Raw genomic sequence first — 25,254 nt, forward strand, 5'->3', positions numbered from 1 at the left:
GTTTATATTTCATGGTCTATCATTTCAATAACACTCTTGCCAACCCCCTAAATCTCCCTTATTATTATACTCAAACCAATGTGGCAAAATCCAATCATGGATAAACCCAGTTATCAGTTACCTGTTATCCATCAGTGCTCACCACATTCCCAGGTGCTCCAATGTTCCATCTCCCATTTGCTACATCCATTATCCCAACCTTCCCCATTGTCTTCAGATTCCAAAATCAATGGCCACCCTACACTCTTTCAAACACTCTCACACTCAAAAACTTTCTCATATTCCCTCTAGTCACCAAGGGGGGAAAAAAAAGATACCATAACCCACTGTCTTCCAATTCTAGAGGCCTTGATTAAAATTTCATCTACTTTTATTTCTTTTCAAATACTTTTTCTCCATGGAGTCTACCTTTCCCACCAAACTGAATCCTCTCCTTACACATGTAAAAATTTCTAAGGTCTCCCCATATGTTAAAAAACATATATATTTTCTAAATCAAAAAAACATATCAATCTCACATGTCCCTCCACCAAACAATCTGCCTTTGCTCCCTGAAGTCACACTAAGAGTTGTCTCTACTCTCCACTCCCATTTCTTCACCTCAACTAGTTCTTCAAACCACACATGCAACTTCTACTGCATCACTTTTGGCCAAACCAACTATGATCTCCAGCAGCTTTCACAGTGTGGTTGAGTATGGTCTGCACCAAGGATGCCTTGCAGAGGAATGAGGTGGGCTGAATGAAACTTAAAATTCTTACAGTAATCCTCTGTGCTCAGATCCTGAGAATTTAAAGCAATTGGATTCTTCCCTTCCTTTAGCTTATGAGATGCCACCCTCTGTATCTCATCCCACCTCTCTTGTCCCATTTTCTCAGGAGCCTTTGAAGGTTTGCTCAGTCTCCTGTACCAAACCACTAATCTTGGAGTTTCTCAAAGATCTAGTCTTCTATTCTCCTCCCTTTGCACTCTCCCTTACTGATGGAAGTATTTATCACCTACCTTTATTCCACTGACTCCCAAATCTAGGGCTCCATCATAAAGGTCTACTCTGAGGTCCAGACAGTATATAGCCAACTGTTTTTTAATAAAGATCTCAATGTTCTCATGCCTTAGACACAACTGGCTCCTTTCCTACCAGAATCCCCATTTTAATAAACAGTACAATCATAAGCTGTTTTCTAATAAATGGCACTATTTGATCAGTCAGACATGTTTCCCATCTCCAATCCTCATCTCTACCCAATCTCTTCTTCACATTTCAACAAAAATAATTCTTATAAAAGACAAATATGATGTCCTCCCACTGCCCTTATCCTATGTACCTCACTTCCCTTCTCAGCTAAGTCTCTACCAACCACCCCTTCTACACTGCATACCTCATCCTAATCTTTCAGTGCCATGGAAAGAATCACCTTTCTCATCCCGTCTGCCTGGAACAGCCTGTCCTAGCCAATTTCTCTTTATCCTTCAAGCTTCAGGTGTGCTTGGGAAAGTTTCTGATTCCCCTGAAACTGGCTAGGAGCCCCTGATACATATGCTTGCTACTAGAGAACCTAATAGTTTCCTTAGCTCTTAGACCATTTGAAAAGCTTTCTTAACTGTGCTTTGCCAGGAGGTTATAAATTCCAGAAGGGTAGGAGCCTGTCAGTTTTGCTTATCACTGTATCTCTGTCACCTAGATGGCATATGAATTACTTGTTGACTAAGGGATGCCTATTCTCATAACTGAGGCCTTTCTCTTGACCCTGCAATGCAGTCCCCTAATCTAACCCAATACTAACTTTTCTTCAAGATTCAACCTGCAACCCACATTTCTTCTCCAAAATGTTTTATTAAATTCACCAATATTTTCTTGATCATTTACTAAAACAAAGGCTTTAATTAGGAGTTAATGACTCCAAAAGGTGGACTAAGACAGTTCCAACCTTCCATGAATTTACAACGTAGAAAGAAAGTAACTGTCAGAATAAGTTGCAATCAGGAGTATAAAGTGCTGTGATTTGCCCCGGCTGGTGTGGCTCAGTGAACTGAGTGCTGGCCTGCAAACTGTGAGGCCACCAGTTTGATTCACCAGTCAGGTCACATGTCTGGGTTGTGGGCCAGGTCCCCAGTAGGGGATGTGCAAGAGACAACCACACACTGATGTTACTCTCCATCTCTTTCTCTCTCCCTTCTCCTTTCTCTAAAAATAAATTTAAAAATATTTTTAAAAAGAAAAAAAAAAGTGTGTCTCTCTCCCTCTCTCAAATCAATTAAAAATGTTTAAAAAGGAATCTAATATCCAAAATATATAACTTCTACAGTTCAAAAAAAGGACAAACAGTCCAATCTAAAAATAGGCAAAAGATTTGAATAGAAATACGTCTTCAAAGCTATACAAAAGGCCAATAAGCATATGAAAAGTTGCTCAACTTTATTAGTGACTAGAGAAATGAAAATCAAAACCACAATGACAAACCACACCCACTAGGATAGCCATAATTTTCTTTAAAAATGAAAACTATCTAGTGTTGTGAGGATATGGAAAAACTGAAATCCTTATATATTACTGGTAGGAATGTAAAATGGTATAAGCACTCTTGGTAGGTTCCTCACAAAGTTCAACATGGAATTACCATATGACCCAGTAAATCTACTCCTAGGTATATGCCCAGAAGAACTGGAAACAGATGTTTAAAAAAAAACTTTTACGCCAATGTCACCACACACTATTCATAATAGCAAAAAGGCAGACACTCAAACGTCCATCAAAGAATGCATGGATGAACAAAACTGGTATATCTATAAAGAGCAATATTATTCAACCATAAAAAGGAATGAAGTTCCTGACACCTGTTACAATATGGATAAACCTTGAAAACATTATGCTAAGTGGGAGGCCAGACACAAAAGGACATATTATATGATTCCATTTATATGAAATATGCACAACAGGCAAATCCATAGAAAAGTGGGTTTGTCATTTGCCAAAGGCTGCAGAGCAGCAGCTTAATGGGTACAGGCTTCCCATTTAGCGTGATAAAAAGTTCTGGAACTATATAGAACAACATTATAAATGTACTTAATAACACTAAATTACGAAATAAATTTTATATTCATTTTACCACAATTTAAAGAACTTTATGATATTTTTTAGTTTTTTAATTTCTTTTTTGCTCAATCCCTCCACCCCACCCCTATTTATGATATTCTTGAAATATAAAATTACAGGAGGAAAAAAAATAGTGTTTACCAAGGACTGGGAGTATAAGTTGACTACAAAGAGGAACAAAGAAATTTAGGGAGATGATGGGAACTATAGCTCAGCGATTTTGAACCTTTTGCATCTCATGGCACACATAAACTAATTACTAAAATTCTGAAACACCAAAAAATGTATTTTTTGCCAATCTGACCAAAAAAATAGGTATAATTTTGATTCATGCACACAGGACAGCTAGCGTTCTGTTAGTTGTCGTCATTTTTTAATCTGACAGTCTAAGGGAAAAGAGGTCAGTGCCCCTGACTAAGTAGTCAGGTACTGCATCTTTTAAAAATTCTTGCGGCACACCAGCTGAAAATTGCTGCTATAAGCCTAATTGTGGTGGTCATGGTTACGATACTATATGCATTTGTCAAAACTCAAAGAACTACACAGCATGTGAATTATACCTCAATGAACCTCACTTTAAAGAAAATATATTTCTTTATAGTAAAGGTATAAAAGGCTTGATTTATTTCTAATAATTCAGTATTTCCTGCCTTGTATTGCCTACCCTATTTAGCCATTCTAAATGGAAAAGCAAAAAGGTAGCATAGCACCAGCTTAAAGTCACTGCTTTCCAATGAAACCAAAGACTGTTAGTATCTGTATTAATCAGGTATATAGAGAGCTGGGATTTACAACTTTAAAAAGATTAACTTAGCCAAGATACAGAAAGAAACAGTGCATTTATACCAGTAAAAGACAACTCTTACCTATACTGATAATAGTAAGTTCTAAATTTACAGCAAAAGAGAAATTTTACTCTTTATCAATGCCCAAGAAATACTTGACAGTCTTTTAGCTCTTAATTTTTTAAAAAGAAATGCATTATAAGTTCTTAATATTTTACTGCTTATCTTTGGATAAGCTTTCAAAATCGCAGCTTTATTCTTACCAACCAACCACTGAGACAATGCAAAAGATTTAGAGTCAAAGTACTAAGGCTGATAAAACCAGAAAATCATTGACTGAGACAGAGACACGAAATCCACTGCTAGTTTAAGTATTCTAATGGCCTGTACGTCAACTGGCACAAATCCGTATCTTACTAGAAATCAAGAATATTGGTAGTTATAAAATCGTGTATGTTTTTAATCTCCAAAACAAATGTGAATTCAACGTTCAGTATTTTAACAAAAACAATTTTGTTTATACTAAATAATCATTCACCTAAAGGCTCCTGAATGAATCTAATGCATCTTGTTAATCTGACTTTCTTTTGGCCTTTAATTTTAACCCAAGCTAGTTTACAGACTTAAAAAGAAACTCTGCTTCAAGTCCTATCTGCACTGCTTCTTCCTCTTTTGTCAGCAAGTCCTGGAAGTACTTTAGAAACATCCATTTCAGCCTGGGAAATGGCAAAGATTGAAAGGAAATTTCTTACTCCACAACCTCCCAAGGAGAGGAAGAAAAAAAGACCAAAGTCTACAAAGAAATATGTCCTACCACCCAGGCTCTTCAACTGAAAGCCAAGCAGAGCACCATAAAGGCCAGAAGAGATTAAGAATCACTAAGAGCTAAATACTACAGGAATCCTAAAATAAAGAGGCTTGAAAGACTGGGACTCCATAATCAAGGAAAAGGTGGAGTGTTTTATTAATGTAAGAAATGTGTACAACCATCTTTTAAAAGTCCTGAAAACAGGCCAACAATGGCTGTAGAATTAATCTAAGTTCCTCTCGCTAATAGACCCAAGTATATCTTCATGGGGCCGACATGCATGTGAGATTCTCTAACAATTACATATTTTAAATCTTATCTTAAAAATAATCTTAAAAAGAACTATGGTCACCTTTAAAAATAAGTGTACTATGCAACAGATAACATCACCTTTTTTTTTTTTTTTAACAGGTGAGACTGGTCACAAAAATATGGCTCCAAAAATCACTTATAACCACATTATGAAAAAACAAATAAGTACTATGCAATTCAGATATAGGAACTTTCAAAGAAAACTAATAGCAAGTTGGGCACTACATTGCCACAACAGTATTGTACACCCTACAAATCTGGGGCACAGTCAAGGCTTTGGGGCATTAAAAGAGCAATATTCTATCACACATCCTTGAACATGTACCACATGTTAAATGATGATAAATATAGAAAAGACATTTAACTGAATTTTATATTCCACATCAGTAATTCTCAACAAAGATGAGGACATTACTAGAAGTATCTTTAGGGAATTCTCAAATTATACATATGACCTCCACCCCAACCTTCTTAAAAAATAAATATACCTTAGGAATAAATCTAAAACATCCTGGGGTTCTATTTCTAACTTTACTGATGTACTTATACTAAGACAGCAAGGGGATTTTTAAGTGGACTCTGATGCCTTTCAACATCCTCAATAATTCCTATAGGACCTATCTCTTTAGGTATCCTGAGGTAGGCAATATGCTGTAAAACAACAAACTGGTAAAGAAACATACTGTCTGTATCCAGAGGTAAAATGTGTACAGTAAACCCTCCTTCTTAAGCACTGGAATTTCTTTTAGGGGTCATCCTGAAATAGCCATTTCCTACCACTAAAACATAAAGAAATAAAAAGGTCTCAGAGAAAATTCTCAAAAGGTATGGTCTCCTAAATCAAATAGTTGGGAAAGAGATACTTTTCAGAATAATCACACTATTCTAACTATAGATAAGTTTATTAAATGAAAACAGTTTTTGTACTTACTGAAACATACAAGAGGCACCAAGAGGCAGGAAACTGTTCCCACCATGCTGATCAGTAGCCAGAAATAACATATTGAGGTATTTAAAGTAGCCTTAAGTTTGAGAAATCTATGGAACAGTTCAAAATCATCACTTAAGCAATTTTAAACCCACAAGGTCTATATAAACCTTATCTTTTTCTTTTACTATACCGTATATGAAACAATCTAATAAGACTGATTTAAGTGGTTTAAAAATAACTTTTTATAATTCCCTTTACAACAAGAGAAAAATTAATGTTTTTAGATATCAAGTTCCTTAGGAAATATCATTTACTTATTGAGTAAATTTATATTGCCATAATTTAAAATAGTACCAAAATCTCACGATAGCTTACTACTTTGTGTGTGTGTGTGTGTATAATGATATGAAATTTCACTAATTTCTATCTTTGCTTAGAGGAGACTGGCACAGAATATCTCTTCCATGATTCCATGGACTCATCTCCCTACTGCCCTTAAAACACAAACACACACGCACATCCCTGGACTGGGGCTAGGGGAAAGCAAAGAAGCATTTAAGTGATGTTCTTATAAGGATTAGTTCTTAAATTCCAATGACATAATAAAAATTAAGAAAGCAACCAGCTACCTTTTAATCTACCCTTTTTCTATATTTAATTTTATTTGTACCTGCCCTCCAATGTATGTAGTCACAAAGATTATTTTTGCTGGATCACAATTTCAACTGGAATCAAGTTCTAAAAGTGTGAAGAAAAAATATAAAGAAAAAATAATGATGCAGATCTACAGTCAAATTCCTCATTAACCAACTTGAAACAGGCTTATGGTCTAATGGAAGCACACCTGAAAATGGAGAAAGAAAACCACTACTATACCAGAGAGCAATAAACTGCCTCTCCACCAAATCTTTTTTAAGTATGCAGATAACAGTAACACAAATGTCATAAGCTATACTTAACAGGAATTTAACAATTATGAGCTTCTATTCATATCACTCTTGTACACTCTAAGAGATTCAATATAAATACGCTTTATGAAATTTTTAGAAGTTACACACACACACACACACACACACACACACACTCTCACTCTGGAAGAGAAAAATGAAATTTGAATTCAAGTGTGAGTATGCACATTTGTAGTAAATTCTAAACGTTTTGAGGAAGAAACAGATAAAATTCCACATTTGGTCAGACATAGCAACATTAGCATCTGTGTAGCACTTTAACAGTTTTGAGAGTAACTTTCCCAAATTTATCTTTTAACCAGCTCTAACCCTGCATCTTAGGAAGACAAGAATGACCTCCTCAAAGGGACAGCTGGTAACACCAATACTAAAGACCTTTGTCTTCCCATTCTTAGTCCACTGCTTTTTTGATGACACCAACCTCTCCTAAGATAAATATCTGTGAAGGATCAATATTAAAAATGCACACATTCTTAAAAATAAATACACTTTAGATAAGAATCTAAAATACCGTAGGGTTCTATTTCCATCTTCTCCAATGCAATTTTAATAAGACAGCATGAGAATTTTTAAATGGACTTTGGGGCAAACAGCACTGTTGGTGTAAATTTTACATCCTCATAAGATTTCTATAAAAACATAGGCAATATTAGCATTATAGTAACTCTACAAGATAGGCCACTTTAAATACAAGGCTTTTTTTAAACAAAACTTTGTTTTATAGTCAGTCAACTGGTAATCCCTCACACACAACCTAAATATTTTAATTTCAGTATTTTAAAAAAAGGGACAAGATTCCACTTATTAAAATGCTATCAGTATTCCAAATAATGACAGAATTAATCACTTTTTAACAGAATACTAACTCAAGTCATTCAAAAACAATACACACTGTGTCTTTATGTTCCTTTAAACCCAACTAACAAATAAACATTAAATCTCAAGTTTTACAATCCTGCTGCTGGGAAACCTACTACATTTTCTTCCCCCCCCCCCCACATTTATCCAAACAATATAAGGACAGGCAAAATAAAAAACAAACAAACAAAAAACAACAGAGTTTTAGGAAAGAAAATCCAGGATATGTTTTCTAATTAAACATATACTCATTCACCCATGTCATACTATGTGATAGTCGATCTTTGGATCTATTTAATATAACCAGGAAACAGTCCAATTCTATAAAGGCAACAGAAGTTTGACATCATTCCTCAAATTAATAGGATTTTCTTCTAAATTCTGGCAAATCTCAGAAGTCAGTAGAGGGAACCAAAGTCCTGCCCTTTGGGATACTGATTTTAAGGCAGTTATTAAGAAACAAAAGACTATCCCACTTTCCTGCCCAAAAGACTGAGATGAAAGACCTGCTACAGGAAAGGAATCTTAGCTTATTCACCTTGGCTTAATTTGAATCAAGTGTGGATGGTACATAGGAAGGTTTTAAGCAGGGGCTAGATCACCCCTTGTGTCCCACTGAAACAAGAATTTACCTGAAGTATGTTCAGTCTTTCTCAACTAACTGTAAACTGCTTACTTCCTTTAAAATACAATCACTACCCCCTCTTTCTCCTTTGTCTAAAAAGACATACATACCCAATTCTGCTTCACTATCTCTAGAATTTTCATGCTTAAGTGAATTCCCCATGTGCACGTATTAAAATTTTCTTTTTCTCCTGTTAATCTGTCTCTGTTACTGTGATTATTATTAGCCCAGCTAGAAGAATTTAAAAGGTGAGAGGAAAAGTGTTTTTTATTTTAGCCCCCACACCAACACAGAATCTGTCATTAAGGCAATGAATCTGAATTTCCAGGGTTAGAATCAAAACAAAGAATCTGGAAATAAAGTGTTACAGCTCAGACAGGAAATTTCAGGGTTCAATAAAGGAACATACACCACGGAGATTCTCAAGAAACTGAATAGCAGGAGTAATGGACTGCTTCAAAGAACTAAATATTGCAAGATGGAAATTAAAATTTCAAACACACAACACACCTCTTTTAAAATCAGAAGATTAAAATGCTAAAGAGAATAAAGACAACTTTTAAATTAATAAATTTAAATAAGAGGGAAAACACTTAAATTCAAAGAACTTTACTAAAAAAAAGAAATGTTGCCAATGCTGTCAAATATGGAGGAAAAAAACTTATCTATGTCACCATAAAGCCCAAGACGTTTTTATTAGTGGAGCCTTTTCCCTAGTCAACAGAAAAGGTATTAATACAAGGGAGGACCCCGAAAAACTCAGAATTTATTTATAAAAAATTGTGTTTATCCTCAATGTTTAAGCTTCAATTGCCTTCAAAATACATTCCATTTGATGCAATACACCTATCCAGACTTTTCCACTGCTCAAATCAGTTTTTGAACTCATCTATTCTGATGTCTTTTAGTGCTTCTGCCATTTTTTGTTTCACCTCTTCCACATCAGCAAAACATTTCCCTTTGAGGACTTTTTTCATCAGGGAAACAAAAATAAAAGTCATTCAGGAGAAGATCAGGTGAATAGGGAGGGTGGAGCAGAGGTCACGCCATTTTTTGGTCAAGAACTGCTGAACACACAGCACACTGTGGGCAGCAGCACTCATAAATCCTCCATTGTGAAATGGGCAAAGGTGTTGAAAGAATCTTAAAAAAAAAATTCACTGAAGCCGGACACAGCCTCTTACAACAATGTCAGATGGTACACCGATACAGCTGGGTTCCTAGAACACTTACTTAGCGCGGGAAGCCTATACTACAAGGAGCATACCTTCCAGAAGATAACTCTGGTTTTCTTTGGGTTCCACCTTGTATACAAGATGCCACCCAAAAATAAATATCTAATAAATATTTAGTTCAATAATTTTTTTTTTAATCTGTGGACATACGAGGTCAGTCCAGAAAAAGCCCACCATTGTTAATATAATGAGGATGGTTTACGTGACATCAATGTAACCTGGCAGCCAAGGAGAGTGGACTGGAATGAGCATGGATGAATAATGATGACTTCATTGTACTAGTCAGTGGGGGCAGTAGATGCCCCTGAGTGAGCATGTGTACTGTGCAGCTGCCACATTCAAAATGACTGAGCAAATGGAGCAACGAACCTGCATCAAATTTTGTGTTATGCTCAGACAAGATGGAGGCATAGGTAGATACACTTCAATTCCTCATACAACCAAAAGAAGGGTAACGACCAATTTAAAAACAACCACAACTGTCAGAAAATCAAACTGTGTGTTAAGTCCAACAACCAAGGAGTTAAAGAAGAAATGTTCATCAAGGGTGGTCTGAGGGGCAGAAAGGGGCAGCCAGGGTGGAAGGGATACACACAGCAAGGCAGCAGCTGGCAGACAGGGTGGGTGAGGAGGCAACTGGAGGACTAAGTGGTCCCACATTCACATGCGGATAAACTGGGAGGAACAACTAGGGAGCAAGAGAGACCACGAAACACAGCGTTCCAGAGACAGGAAAATAAAGCATCAAAACCTCTCACTGTAAAATCCTGTGGAAGTTGAGGCAGCAGGAAAAACTGCCAGTCTCACAGAAGTCTGCTGGGAGAGGCCCACGGGGTCCTAGCATGTACACAACAAGCCCACCCACCTGGGAATCAGCACGAGGCCAGCACCCAAAAGGGTGCAATTCACTTGTGGGAAGCGAGAGAAGTGACTGAAAGCCTGTGGAGAGCTGAGCAAGTAGCATTGTTCCCTCTTGGACCCCTCCCCCACATACAGCACCACTCTAAACCGGTTACCCTACCCTGGCCAGTTCCTAAGGACCCACCCCTTACAACTTAATAGGTATGCCAAGACAAAGAAACATGGCCCAAATGAAGTAACAGATCTAAACTCCAGAAAAAGAACCAAGTGACAAGAAGATAGCCAACCTATCAGATGCGGAGTTCAAAACACTGGTAATCAGGATGCTCACAGAAATTATTAAGTATGGACACAAAATAAAGGAAGAAGTGAAAGCTATACAAAGTGAAATAAAGCAAAATATACGGGGAACCAACAGTGAAGGGAAGGAAACTGGGACTCAAATCAATGATCTGGAGCAGAAGGAAGACATAAACATTCAATGAAAACAGAATCAAGAAACAAGAATTCAAAACAAATGAGGAGAGGCTGAGGAACCTCTGGGACAACTTTAAACTGTCCACAGGGGTGAATCACAGGGGTGACAGAAGGAGAAGAGGAAGAAAAAGAAATTGAAAACTTATTTGAAAAAATAATGAAGGAAAACTTTCCTAATCTGGAAAAGGAAACAGACATGCAAGTCCAGGAAGCTCAGAGTCGCAAACAAGTTGGACCCAAAGAGGAACACACCATGACACATAATAATTAGATTGCCAAAGATTAAAGATAAGGAATCTTTTTTAAAAAATTATTTATTTATTTATTTATTTATTTATTTATTTATTTATTTTTAAAGAGAGGGGAAGGTAGGGAGGAGGTGAGAGAGATAAACATCAATGCCTGGTTGCCTCTTGAGCACCCCCTACTGAAGACCTGGCAGCAACCCAGGCATGTGCTCTGACTGACAATCGAACAAGTGACCCTTTGGTCCACAGGTCGGCTCTCAATCCACTAAGCTACACCAGACAGGGCAAGGAGAGAATCTTAAAAGCAGAAAGAGAAGAGAGAATTACCTACAAAGGAGTTCCCATAAGACTATCAGCTAATTTCACAAAAGAAACCTTGCAGGCAAGAAGGGGCTGGCAAGAAGTTTTCAAAGTCATGAAAAGCAAGGACTACATCCAAGATTTCTCTATCCAACAAAGCCATTCATTTAGAATGGCAACGCAGATAAAGTGCTTCCCAGAAAAGGTAAAGTTAAGTGGGTTCATCATCACCAAGCCCTTATTATATGAAATGTTATAGGGACTTATCTAAGAAAAAGAAGATGATCAAAACTACAAACAGTAAAATGACAACAAACACAACTATCAACAACTGAACCTAAAAAAAAAAACAAACACAAAAGCAAACTAAGCAAACAACTAGAACAGGAACAGAATCACAGAAATAGAGATCACACAGAGGGTTATCAGCAGGGAGGGGGGGAAATGGCAGGAAAGGTACAGAGAATAAGATGCATAATTGGTAGGTACAAAATAGACAGGGGGAGGTTAAGAACAGTATAGGAAATGGAGAAGCCAAAGAACTTACATGTATAATCCACGGACATGAACTAAGGTGGAGGTGGAATGCTAGAGGGAATGGGGCTACTGGGCAGAGGGATATAAAGGGGAAAGCAGAAAAAAAATGGGGACAACTGTAATAGGATAATCAGTAAAATATACTTTTAAAAAACAGGAAAAAAGAAAATCTCGCGTTAAGCATGAACATTCCTCCATGGAAACTACTCAGGAAATTCAGAAGGCTTTTGGGGACAATGCAATGAGTGCAACCCAAATACAAGTGTTGCAAACACTTCAAAGATGGTCTAGAGTCTGTTGAGAGTGATCCACTTTCTGGTAGGCCTGCAACAAGCAGAACACCCAAGAATGCTGAATGTGTATGGGCTGCAATCAACAATGATCAGTGACTGACAGTGTGAGAACTAGAAGTTGATCTGGGAATTCCAAAAACTACTGAGTCACAGATTTTGACGCAGGATCTTGACCTGAAATGGGTAGCAGCAAAATTTATTCCATGGCTCCTGCTACCAGAGAGGAAGGAACATCGTGCTGCAGTTGCTAACGACTTGATTCAAACCACTACCAATGAACCAGATTTCCTCAAGAAGATCATAGCCAGAGGTGAATCATGGGTCTGCGGCTATGATCCAGAAACAAAGGCCCAGTTGTCCCAATGGAAGTCGCCTGGTTCTCCAAGGCTGAAGAAGGTGCAGCAAAGTCGCATCAAGATCAAAACCATGTTAACTCTGTTTTTTGACTGGGAAAGTACTGTCCCAGTCAAACAACAATAAGGAGTACTACCTCAATGTTCCTCATCATTTCAGATATGCAATACGATGGAAACAGCTGCAGCTATGGGTAACTGGTGATTGGCAGCTTTATCGCCGCAGTATGTCCACTTATGCATCACATCTCATGCAGAGTTTTTTGACAAAATATCAAATCACTAAGGTGACTCAGCCCCACTGCAGCCCAGATTTGTCTCCCTGCAACTTCTGGCTTTTCCCAAAACTAAAATCACTTTGAAAGGGAAGAGATTTCAAACTGTCAATAAGATGCAGGAAAATACGATGGGGCAGCTGATGGTGATTCCAACAAAGGATTTTGCAGTGTGTTCAGAGAACTGTGAGGTCCCAAGGTGCCTAGCTGGAAGGGGACTGAGGCGTCATTGTCCTATGTACATTTCTTGTATCTTCTTCAATAAATGCTTCTATTTTTCCCCATCTTGCTTGGTTGGATACTTTCTGGACAGGACTTGGTATAAATGAGTATACAGTTACCTCAGGCCACTACAGAGCCATTAATAATTTTCTTGTGGACCTACTGGACCTGTAACAGTGCTGCTGAAGTTGTTTACTATGATAAAAAGTAAGATAAAGGGAAAAAAAGTGGTGCCTTTCTTATTTATAAACAAAGAATAGCATAACTTAGGAAGTTCCATGTCAAAAAAAAATCTCTAATTCTGATACCAGAAACCCCTCTGATAAAAAGGTTTTTTAAATAATACAGAAAGTCTATAAAAGGTTTTGAATAAACATGAAGCCCTAGACATACTATAAATAATATAAGTAACAACATTAACCTCCAAAGCATTCATTTCTAACAGGAATACAATTTCTTTTTAAAGAATATAAAGATTAATATAGTAAGTAATTCACTGTTTATAAATCTGTTGAATCTGGAAATTCTGGGTTCAGTCATCCCCCAATCAGCAGGCATACAACTGGTGAGACGTTTGTTTCCGCAGGTCATTCTGAAGGAATGCCAGAAAGCTCAACCCAGTACTTAACTTTTAAGTGATTAGATTAAAGAATGTACAAGTAGATACAATAGATACAGGATAATTCATAGAAGAATTTTAAATATGAGGGCAAGGTATTTTTTCAAAATTGATAAAACTTACGACTCTTAAATGACCACATTCTTTCCTCTATAAAAGATGCAGCCACCTCAGTCCACTAAAAACTCAGCTTAAGTTGCTATCTCAGGCTAACCAGACTACTGCATAAGGAATAGTTCCTCTCAAAATGCCTCCTACAGTAAAAGTGTTGTAAACTCTGAAAAGTTAACTCTAAATTTGCAGAATTCCATTTTCATGTATCTACTTAAGAAAAAAATAGAAATACACAAAATAGAGTATAAATGATTTGATGCACTGTAGTAGGGAACACATGCACATATAAAGGTTATGTTTTACTGGGGAAGATAAATGAAGATTTCAGGTAGTGGTAAGTGCTATAAAGAAAATCCAGCCCTGGCCAGGGAGCTCAGCTGGTTAGAGCGTCATCCCAGTATGTCAAGGTTGCAGGTTTGATCTTCGGTCAGGGCACAGAACCACCAATGAATGCATAAATGAGTGGAACAACAAACCAATGCCTCCCTCCTTCCCTTTCTCTCTCTAAAAATCAATAAAATAAAATAAAAATTTAAAAACCCACAGTGAAGTGTAAAGAGAACGCTGCTTCTCCTAAGGAGTAACATTTAGGCTAAACAGCATGAGAGTACCCCAGATCAAATACTCTTGAGACTACCGAGCTGTGCAGTAGCATGCAGCAAGAACAGCACAGGAAAGGCCCTAAGGCAGAAATGAGTTTGAGTGTTGCTTTGGGGCAAGAAAGACACAGAAGCAGGGGAGAATTTGGCTCTGGCTCTGCCGTTATGGACTCAAACTAACAGGGGAACAAGAGATCAACCACTGAAGTGATAAGCACAGTTAGCTTTCATTGTAGACTTCTTGCAAAATTCAGAAAGGAGGGGATAACTGAGGGCAGAGGTAGCATGGTAGGAGTCTTAAGGAAAGCACAAAGGTTATATTTCTGAGAGTATGAAAAACAAGAGCTAAAGCAAAGAGTAGGTGTGAAGGAGGTGGAGAAAGGTACTAATACATGAACCTGTAGCTCATAGGAATAAACTTAGCCACGCAAAGGAGCCCTTTTGTGCTTCAGGACATAAATGCCTGCAAAGGTTAAAAGCAGATCCATCATCTAAAATTGATTTCACAGGGATCTTCAAATATCCCAAGTTAGTATGTTTATAGTAAAAGAGGAATCAAAGAAATATGTTGAAGATGATGAGGTTATCAATCCTCAGAAACCATTAAGTTGGTAATAAATTGTAAGATAACACTCAAAGATTTTCTTTCCTAAAAAAAATTTTAAGGCAAAATCTACCTGTACACTCCACCAGTGTTTTTTTGAGGGGTGTGATAGTGGTGGGAACGTAACCCAACTAAAAAGTCATTGCGTATTTACATCTTAATTAGGGTCATGGTTTACACAGGTGTATAAATTTCTCAAAATACACTGAACTTAAGAGCTAAACATATGTAAATTTTATCTCCAAAAAGTAACACAATGGAATTCGAAAGAGAATTCAACTAAGAAAACTACACTCAACTAATACAAGATGGAGTAGATCTATTTTAAAAACACCGTCTCTGTATCAAAAAACAATAGGAATTTAATAGTCAATACTCTACATTTTAATGTTAGCACTCTATACAGCAGGGGAGGGGGAAAGATGTTTTATTTTGTAGTTCTCAAAATAAAATGGGCTCTAAGAAAACTTTAAGACAGCCAAAGACAAGTAACCAAAATAATAGCAATATGAGGAGAAACCAAACAAATAACAACTTGTATGAATCCACAAAGTGAAGTCCTCTAAAAGGAGCTTCAGAGATTTATTTCAGGTGGTTAGAATACAGAAAGAAAAGCAAGTAAGCAAGTGCTACTTTATGCCAGGCAGTGAAAGAAAGAAATCTTAAATTAAAAAGTTATGAGAATTCAATGTTCCCATAAAACACCATGGACCCCACTTCATTTTATGTGTATGACTATTGCATATAATGTCAAGTGTCCTAACCTGAAGTGTGAGCAGAAAAAAAGTACTTTAATGATCATCCTCAAAATCAAAATCAGATAACAAATGACCAACTTTTACTTATGAAAATTCCCATATATTGGGCTGAATGCTTTTGTCTCAATTAAAATTATGACTTATGAACAGAATATTCAGGTCTTAACAGTCTATTGTCTAAACTATTTGCCAACTGCCTCCTACTATGGTGTGAGTGTGAGTGTCTCTGCCAGCTTCTCCCCCCACCCCCCGCCCCAACTAATTTTAATCGTCCTAAATTACGCCACTTTCCTGTTGGTAAAACGTCAATGGTTCCCTAAAGTCATTCCAAACACATACACTTAAACTATAATTCAAGGCCTACAATCCAGCTCCAATCCAACTCTGAAGCTTTCTCTCTTATTTGTGTCACTCCTGACAAGTACCCCATCCTTCTGAACAAACTAGGAATACGGACAACTTATATTTTGCCATCTCCCTACTTTCTTCTGATTTTGTTGTGTTTTTTTTTAAAGATTCACTGCCTGCACCGCCCCCCCCAACACGCACCATTTGCTGTCAAAATAGTGGAGATCACTTTCACTTTCCTCTGGGAAAGCTATACCAAGAATTAAACTATACCAAGAATTGTATCACAATTAATATCCACATAATGATTTACCTTTAGAAAGTTCATTCTTATCTGCCATACAAACTATAACCATCTCTATTAGTCATAAAAATCCCTAAAGCATCAATATTTCTTGAATTGGAATATTTCCAATGAATTAGAGTATTTCATAATCTCCTATTACAAAACAAGCAAACAAACAAAAACCTTTAGTTATACTCCCAATCTAAAAAGGAACCAAAACAGAAGGGGGGAAAGATTCAATTTAAAGATACAATTGCCAATTGTGTCATAAGGAATATATTTTATTTTATAATGGAAAAAATTAACTTTCTCCCCCAGATTAAACACCCATACGCAACTACCTGAAAAACCTTAGTGTGCTTGGAAATCTGTGGTACAGAATTGGCAATCATTAAATTCTATTTAAAGCTCTACTTGTAGTTATAAAATATGTAATTCCACCTAATTTTTTCCCTTATGCAGCTTACTATATTATATATCTATGGACATTATACAGTACAGACTCATAAAAGGCTCAAAAGACAACTCTGACTTCAAAAATCCAGCTTCTCACACTGTCAGACATTAGTTTCTGGCTTTCTACACTGTCTCACAGCACTCTTCCATGTCCTCTGGCTTATGACAATGGAGAATAAAGGTATCTGTACTTTTAAGAACTTTAATCTGTCTAGATTTTACGAAAAAAAAATGGAAGCTAGTTTTAATATACATTTTCAACCGTTGGAATTGTAAAAAGATCCTATACTGGGCACTGTAAGACAACCAGTATGTATCAGTTAAATGAATAAAGTCCTAAGAATCCCAAGTGTGTAAGTAAAATCTATTTATTTTCTGTTGACCTGAATGCTTCCTCTTGTTGAACTAATCCATATTTGACTTCAATGTCAAATTAATCATGTCATTTGGAATACTAAAATGTACAGTAACTACACATTTAATTTGAAAACAAATCATTCTGATCTCTATCTTGATTGGTACAACTAGATTACTTCCCAAAGTAAAGTGAAGAAAAGGAAAGGCTATGTCTAGCGGAAAAAAAATTTTTTTGCCTAATCATTCTTAAATTCTGAGAATACAGTAATGAAAAGGACGACTATAATCCAGCACTAAATAAATGTTTTCTGCCAAGGTATGCTTCTATCAACGGTGGGCTTGCTCTGTTCCCATATGACACTAGTCTATTCAGCCACCTGGAACATTTCCTGCCAATGTGTGTGAAGTATCATGTGTGGCCATGATTGACTCAATACTCGGTTTCCAGACTAAATGACTAAAAGAAACCAACGATCACTTTTTTTTTTAATTTTACTATTTTCAAAAGCCTATATTTAGGAACTATAATCAAATAAAGGAAAGGAGAAATGGTACAGAGAAGCAAAAAGTCTTTTAAAAAATCAAATGGTTCAGATAAACCACAGGAAGCTGCCTGCATTTGAAGATGTTTAAAAAAATAAAATGCATTTAAACAAGGGGGAAGATCAAGCTCCACTCTGTCAGTTAACTGGAGACTGTCACCTTTCCTTAAGTGAAGTGGGGACAGAACGACCTCAAATTTAACTTAGGAAAACTTATGACCTGACAAATATCTGAGGTGTTTTTATTGGCTATTTAACAAAACAACTGAGCTGATCATGCAAATAAAGTTATGGGGTACTGTCCGTACTTCTCTGTTCTCTCTTCTACAAAAAAAGTCAACATCCTAACCAAGTGCTACTCTGTGTAACCAAGTATATCTCACAGTATCTGTCTACCTAGGCTTACGTTCTAAGACTTTATTACAGAGCATAGCTTCAAAGAAAGCCACAGCCCCCCTCCAACGCTGGTTCACCCCATCCCACACAGAGCCAAGAAATATAGCACTTTAAAAAAGAAACTATGGGACCCTGAGTGGTGTAACTCAGTGGGTTGAGCATTGTCCTGCAAACTGAAAGGTCACTGGTTCAATTCCCAGTCCAGGTACATGCCTGGGTTTTGCCCCCTAATTGGGGGCATGCGTCAACCAACTGATCAATGTTTCTCTCACACAACATTGATATTTCTCTCCCTCTTTTTCTCCCTCCCTTCCCCTCTCTTTAAAAATAAATAAGATCCTAAAACAAAAAAACACGTAAGAATTAACAAGGGGTCACAGCAGAGTAGCTCATTTGGTTAGAGCATCATCCTGATATACCATGGTTGCAGGTTCGATCCCCAGTCAGGACACATACAAGAGTCAACCAATGAATGCATACATAAGTGGAACAACAAATCAATGATTCTCCTTTCCCCTCTCTCTCTCTGAAATCAACAAATAAAAATTATTTTAAAATAAAACATAGATAATATTAATAATACATGTACATATTCCATAACTATATAAGCCATTCTGCTTCATATCTGTCAAATAAAAGTCAGGTGACCCCAGCAGGTGGCTGCAACTCTGCTACTCCATTTATCTAGAATTACAAGCTACAACTTACTCTTTTCCAAAAGCTCTAGGACTCTGGGAAAGGCAATTTATATAGTCCTCTAAAAGGATATTAAATTATTTTATATATGCTCACCAACCGTAATACTGAAAAATAATGAAAATACAATGTCAAAGAAGTGCTCTCAAATGTCAAATTCAAGTCCATTTACCATCTAATTCCTTAGATGAAAAAAAATTACACATTTCAAAACAAAACAAAAGTACAACTAAAAATGTCAATTATAGATAAAAATATTTGAGCTAGTCAACTGATTTTATTTAAAGCACTCACAAACCCTGACTCTACTTTTTCAAACAATTTTTTAAAAACTAGATAACATCTCAGTTCTAGATTCAGACATTAACTTTTGAAGTCATCTAGTTATACACATCATTTCTCAACAGACACCGGCTTTGGCAAAGCATATTAAATCGAATAGGATGCACACTACCCATAAGCCATAAGATTATTTCATCTATCAAGTCTTAAAATGTTACACACTAACATCTTAACAAATTATTTCTTTCCAAACACTGCTGGAATTAACATCAGGAAGCAAAAGTTATCCCAACAACCTGTGTATCTTACATGTATTTGGTCAGTTCCTGGACAATCATAATGAAAGTGTGCTTCAAAGTATGAATGCTCCATGAATCAACTAATCCTAAAATATAATATACATTTAGGGAGTTCTGGGCACCGGGCTAAATTTTAGTCTCTGAATATTACAAGCATTTACTCAATAAGAGGTAAAAATGAATCAGTACTGAATTAAACACAACTGACCCTTGATTAATCAGAAAGACATAACATTTTTTTAAGCTGATGCTCCCTATTTATTATACCCATACCAACTAGGCCCCAAAGCGATCTGAGAGCAAATCCTCCATCCAAAAGGAAATTCTGTACGACTCTTAGTGAATGGCCAGGTATGAATTGCTCTCCACCAGGGTAACTTCCTTGCACTTGGGAAAATTTCATTTCCCAGGACCAGAATGAGTGGGCCCACTTAACGCACTCCCAATATCATCTCCTGAACCACAACTAATCTGCCTAAAGTCTGAGGAAAACCTTAGAGTTGGGGTTTGTGTGTGTGTGTGTGTGTTTGTTTTTTGCTTGTTTTTTAAGTATTAACACGTGGGGAAGCGGTCAGAGAGATCACAGTTGAAGTCTTTCACATGGGAGCTGAGAAAGGGAGGGACCACAGAAGTGAAAGGATAACACAGAGGGTCCTGGACCATCAGGATTCCCCAACTCTTACCCCAAATAGTGGGGGAAGACTATAACTAAAAACTGTCCCCACCACCAGGCCCTTTCCTTCACCACCCCTTGATCCAACTCCTAGGCCAGTGCCTCCGCCGGGTGCTCTGGGTCTCGGCTCCAGCCCCAGGGATAGAGGAGAAGCATTTAGGCCTAGCCACCCAGCGGCCTTCTTCCCCGAGCTGGGGCGGGAGGAGACCCAGGAAGCCGCACCCGGTTCCCGGGGGGGTAAAAGGCCTAGGCCGCGCCTCCCAGCCCAGCGGCCTTAGGCCTCAGCTCGCCTGAGGCGGGGCCCAGGGGTCGGGGTGGCGGGTTCGGCTCCGGCTCACCCACCTGGGTTGCCAGTCATTCCAGCTCCGCGGGTACTTGGTGCCGCCGCCGCCACTGTTCAGCCGAGACCCCGGGGCTCTGCGGCTCATTACCTTCCCCGACACGACATGGCCAAGCGCCGCCGCCCGAAGAAGCGCGAGTCGCCACCCGAACCGACCGCCGCCGAGACTCCGCTCTGGCCCGGGGATGAAGAGGAAACCGAGGAGAAGGAGGTGGCGGCGGAGGGCGGGGGAGGCAGACGGCCGTTCCGGGTTCCGCCTGAGCCCGCAGCGCAGTACGAGAAGGCGGGAGAGGCGCGGCGAAGGGGAGGCGACGTCTCTTCCAGGCCCGTGCGCGGCCCGCGTCGCCGGGGCCCAGGAGGAGGACAGCGAGGAGGAAGCGGTGGCAGGACCTCCTTACGCTCATACAGCTACAGCTTCCCCGCCTCCCGACTCCGCCCGCCGCGCCGCCGCCGCCGCTGCCGCACGGCATGCTGGGAGCGAGAGGCGAAGGCGGTGCCCCCCAAGCTAGGGCACAGGGGCGGGGCCGGGAGGGGCGGGGCCCGTGGGCGTGGCGAGTGGGCCGCCCTCCCGCGCCTAGGGCTCGCTTCCACTCCCCGCAAAACGCGCCAAAGTCCCGGGCCCGCCGCGGAGGCTCATGGGAGAGGGGATCTCCGCCACCACCCCTGCACGCACACCCGGCCAGCACGCCTCGGAAAGCACCTGACCCTTGAGGGCCGGGCAGTCAGGGCTAAACAGGCATCCAATCGAGGACTCGGTTCGTGCGTGCACGTTCTCAGGGTTCCTGTGCGCCCACCATCTCCACCATATATGGTGAAAAGTAAAAATAAAAGAAAGGGAGTGGATATCCACCTACTCAACCCCTACCTGAAGCATGCCCTGGAGTCCTTACACCTTGGCCATTTCTTTGCATTGTAAAAAACTACACTAAATGGAAGGAGAAAGAAGAGTCCCACCCTCACAACGTGAACTGTGCTTTGAAATCCTCACTCTAGCACTTGTCCATCCTCCCCATAAGAAAGAGGTTGGCTAGAGGGGGGCAAACCAAAGCGCTCTCCAACCCTACCCCCAAAACACACACACACACACACACACACACACACACACACACACACACACACACAGTATCCTCAGAAGACTTTCTTTACAAAAGCACCTAATACATATCGTGGATAAAGACAGAGAAAAGGTGGGCAACATCCGTATCAAACAAGTAACAGGAGTTACCTTAGGAGAAGAGTCAAAAGACAAGTTAACCTTATCTGTCCAGAGGGCTTTAACCTATTGTTTTATGTTGCAAGAAAAAGTTGTGTAATTTAAAATTATTACCAAAAATATTTGAAAGTTATGAGATACTGATATCTCCACACACCCGTCAACCTTTGGCTCCTTGCTTTATCCCACCAACCGCCCACTATCTATGATCCTACCAATTCTAAAGGATGGAAAGTTAGATTTTCAAATGAGCCCTCCTCAATCTTCCCATTCAGGAAAAAAGAAACTGCTCTGAACTGGAGCTGATATCTAACTCAATGCAGAAATTCCCACTAGGTCAGACCCAAGCATCGTCACCCATATGTGTAAAAAAAAAATAATTTAATAATATACCGAGTTAAGAGAGATATATTCCCATGTACACATCCTATCCTGAAATTTGCCCTCGTAGCTTCACATTTGCCCACTTTCCTCTTGCTGACGGGAGAATATGAGGAAGGGTTCTATCAGTTTTAAAAAAAAAAAGCCCTACAAGAGGTGTCCTTTCTTCTGTTTATCATTTCCTCTTCCCATTCTTCTATGAAGAGAAAAAGTCCCTCTTGAATCAAGTCCCCAAGATTAGGGTCCCATCATTAATATTGTCCTCTCTGGGAGACTTATTCTTGTCACAAGGGTATTTTGGTTTTGTATGTTTGTAGTCAATGTTTAATTACATAAGCAATAATGAATACATTATCGTTATGTATGGTTTTAACGTACAGCCTAATCATGATTTACTCTTTCATTCAACATTCAGTGAGATTTATGGAGCATCTGTTAAACAAGCAGTTGAGGACAAGAACACTGGTCAAGACTCAATCCCTATCCTCAGGGAACTCTGGGAGTAGGGGTCAGAAAGATAGATCTGTTGTAAGAAATGACTGATATTTAGGTTTGGGCTCTCTCTACCACCTTGCAAGCCTGTCTTGCTATCTGACTATAAAGTTCCCGTCTCCCAAAGCCTTTTCTTAATTTTAAATTCCAAATATCCTTGCTGTTTACCTCAGATCCTTTACTTTTGATGCTGCCCTCCTGTTTAGGACCCTCAGACCCATGAGCATAATGGCTGATGTGGCTGAGAAATCATTTTTACTCTTTTAAATAACTGATTGCAATAATGATACAGTGACCAAATCATGTCCATTATTCATATTCCAAAATGATTTGCAGCAGAATAACCAGAAACTTAGACCCTTGAGAAAAATCACAGGAGTCTTCTAACCTTTCCAAATTACAGAACAACAGCAGAGTAATTTGAGGAAGGACTCTGGGTTCATATTCCAAGTCCTCCACTTAAAAACTGAGGGAGTGTCGGCAACCTCCAGATTCTTACAGGGCTCCAGTTTTTCATCTGTAAAATGGAAATGACAATACCCTGGCTGAGTAGCTCAGCTGGCTGAAGCATTGTCCCAATATGCCAAAGTTGCAGGTTCAATCTACGGTCAGGGCACATATAAGAATCAATCAATGAATACATAAATAAATGGAACAATGAATAGATGTTTCTCTCTCTCTCCTCCTAACTCTCTAAAAATCAATAAGTAAAATAAAAATTTTTTAAATTGGAGATGATAACAGCAGTGCCAACCCCTTAAGGATGTTGACAGGATTAACAGAAATATTGCAGGTAAAGTATTGATAGTTTGCACAGTGCCTGCCATACAGTAATCAATAAATGATCATTAAAAATCAGATCTATGACTTCCCTGAAATACATTTTTATTTGGATAATATTTGTCCAATGAAGGAGGAAAAAAAGTAACTGGCAGAGGTTGTGCTCAGTTGCTTAACTGCTTATTTATCATTGCTTTTTGTACTTCTCCCATAGAAATCATTAAAAACACGCAGTGTTGGCAAAGGGGTGGTATAAGGACACAGAAGATAGGTGTAATTTGGCAGCAACTTCCTGGAAAGTAATATAACAGTGTGTGTCCAAAGACTTAAAATTGTTAATACCCCTTCCTCCAGGAATTCCACTTCTGGGAATGTACCCTAAAAAAATTTGCCACACCGCAGCCAAAATGATTTTCTTAAAATAAAAATCAGATCATGCTCACTTCAGCAGCACATATACTAAAATCCAATCATGTCACCATCCTACTTAAGACCCACCAATAGCTTCCTGTTCTTCTTAGAATAAAATCCAGACTTGTCACAAGAGCCTATAAAAGCTGATTTCCCCTACACTGCAAATATTCCACAGCAGCTCATATTAGATCAGGATACTAAAGACAGGTCTCACTTTTGTCTTCAAGATAAAATCCCTACCAGGCTGTACCCCAGACCAATTAAATCCAAATCTCTGAAGATGGGCCCAGGCATCAGCATTTTTAAGACTTCCACAGAGAATTCTAATGTGCAGCCAAAGTTTAGAAACACCACTTTCGAGCATCTAAGCACTGAAAATGTCAGTGCCTCCCCCAACCTCACTTCCCAACATATGTGGGCTATAGAGACAATTCTAAACCACTGGGAAGAAAAGAATTGAAATCCCAATTTTCCCATGGCAACTTCTTGGATACTTTAAAATATATATAGCAAATATGATCAAGTCTCAAAACTTTTAAACTTTTTTTTTTCTTCATTTCTTTCTGCGGTCCTGTTTCGGTGGTTCCATTAGCACTTCTCCACTCCGCTCCAGTCACAGGGGCCAAGTTTCTGTTCCCGAAGTGTGCCAAACCTCTCTAGCCTCCGGGCTTTTGCGTTTGCTGTTCCCTCCCCTTGGAATGCCTCTCCTACAAGATTCCCATCAGGTTTGTGTTGACTACCAACAAAAAGGCAGCAAAGATATCCTTTGCAAAAAGGATTTATTTAGGGTGGGGACCTGGGGGGGGTGGGGGTGGGCATGGAGTTGGAGACGGATCGCAATTCCGCACGAGTAGCTCTGGCAAGCCATGTTCACGTCTGGGGAAATCAAAGGAGAGGAAGTTCTTTTATAGAGGGGAAGAGGAAGCTGCTGGTGGGGATGCCGTTATAACCATAGAGTTCTTCCTGTAGGGCTTTTGAAACCATCATGGGTGTGAGAGCTCCTCCTCTGCTTAGGGTGAGAGTGAATTGCTTATGGTGCCAAATTCAAGGAGGCACTCATCCTCAGGGCTGTGCAAGTGCCAGCCCTGCCTCACTCTAGTCCTAGCATCTTTCCATAGCCCATCTCGATTCTTCTAGGAGGTTTTCCCTGACCTCTCAGCCCCCAAAAGCTGGCCAGTACTCTTTCCAGGTGCTCTATTACACACCCTACTTTTTTTTTCCTTGGTATCACCCACTATCACCTGCAAGTTGAAGGCTTTTTCATCTGTCACACCCTAAAGATATGAACTCTGCCTGTGAAAACGAAGTCCACACCTATCAAACCTCTATCCCTTCGATCCCCAGTACAGAGCACAGCACTTGACCCAGAGTAAGCACTCAAAAATAACTGTTAGTGGAAGGGATGAACCAGAAATTAACTAAA

General features: G+C 39.0%; 1 protein-coding gene across 2 annotated transcripts in view; it reads right to left on the reverse strand.

Annotated features, from left to right (window-relative positions):
- SMG1 (SMG1 nonsense mediated mRNA decay associated PI3K related kinase) overlaps positions 1 to 20,969 on the reverse strand; it is a 100,955-nt gene extending 79,986 nt beyond the window's left edge. For both annotated transcript variants that reach the window (XM_054589633.1, XM_054589634.1), the window contains exon 1: positions 20,554 to 20,969. In XM_054589633.1, the coding sequence (XP_054445608.1) occupies positions 20,554 to 20,639 (86 nt within the window). In that variant the 5' untranslated portion in view covers positions 20,640 to 20,969. The remainder of the gene's footprint in view (positions 1 to 20,553) is intronic.
- Between the last annotated feature and the right edge of the window lie 4,285 nt (positions 20,970 to 25,254).

The sequence above is a fragment of the Pteronotus mesoamericanus genome, unplaced genomic scaffold (assembly GCF_021234165.1).
Source record: "Pteronotus mesoamericanus isolate MK-2021 breed Mesoamerican mustached bat unplaced genomic scaffold, CSHL_Meso_final scaffold_167, whole genome shotgun sequence".
NCBI lineage: Eukaryota > Metazoa > Chordata > Mammalia > Chiroptera > Mormoopidae > Pteronotus > Pteronotus mesoamericanus.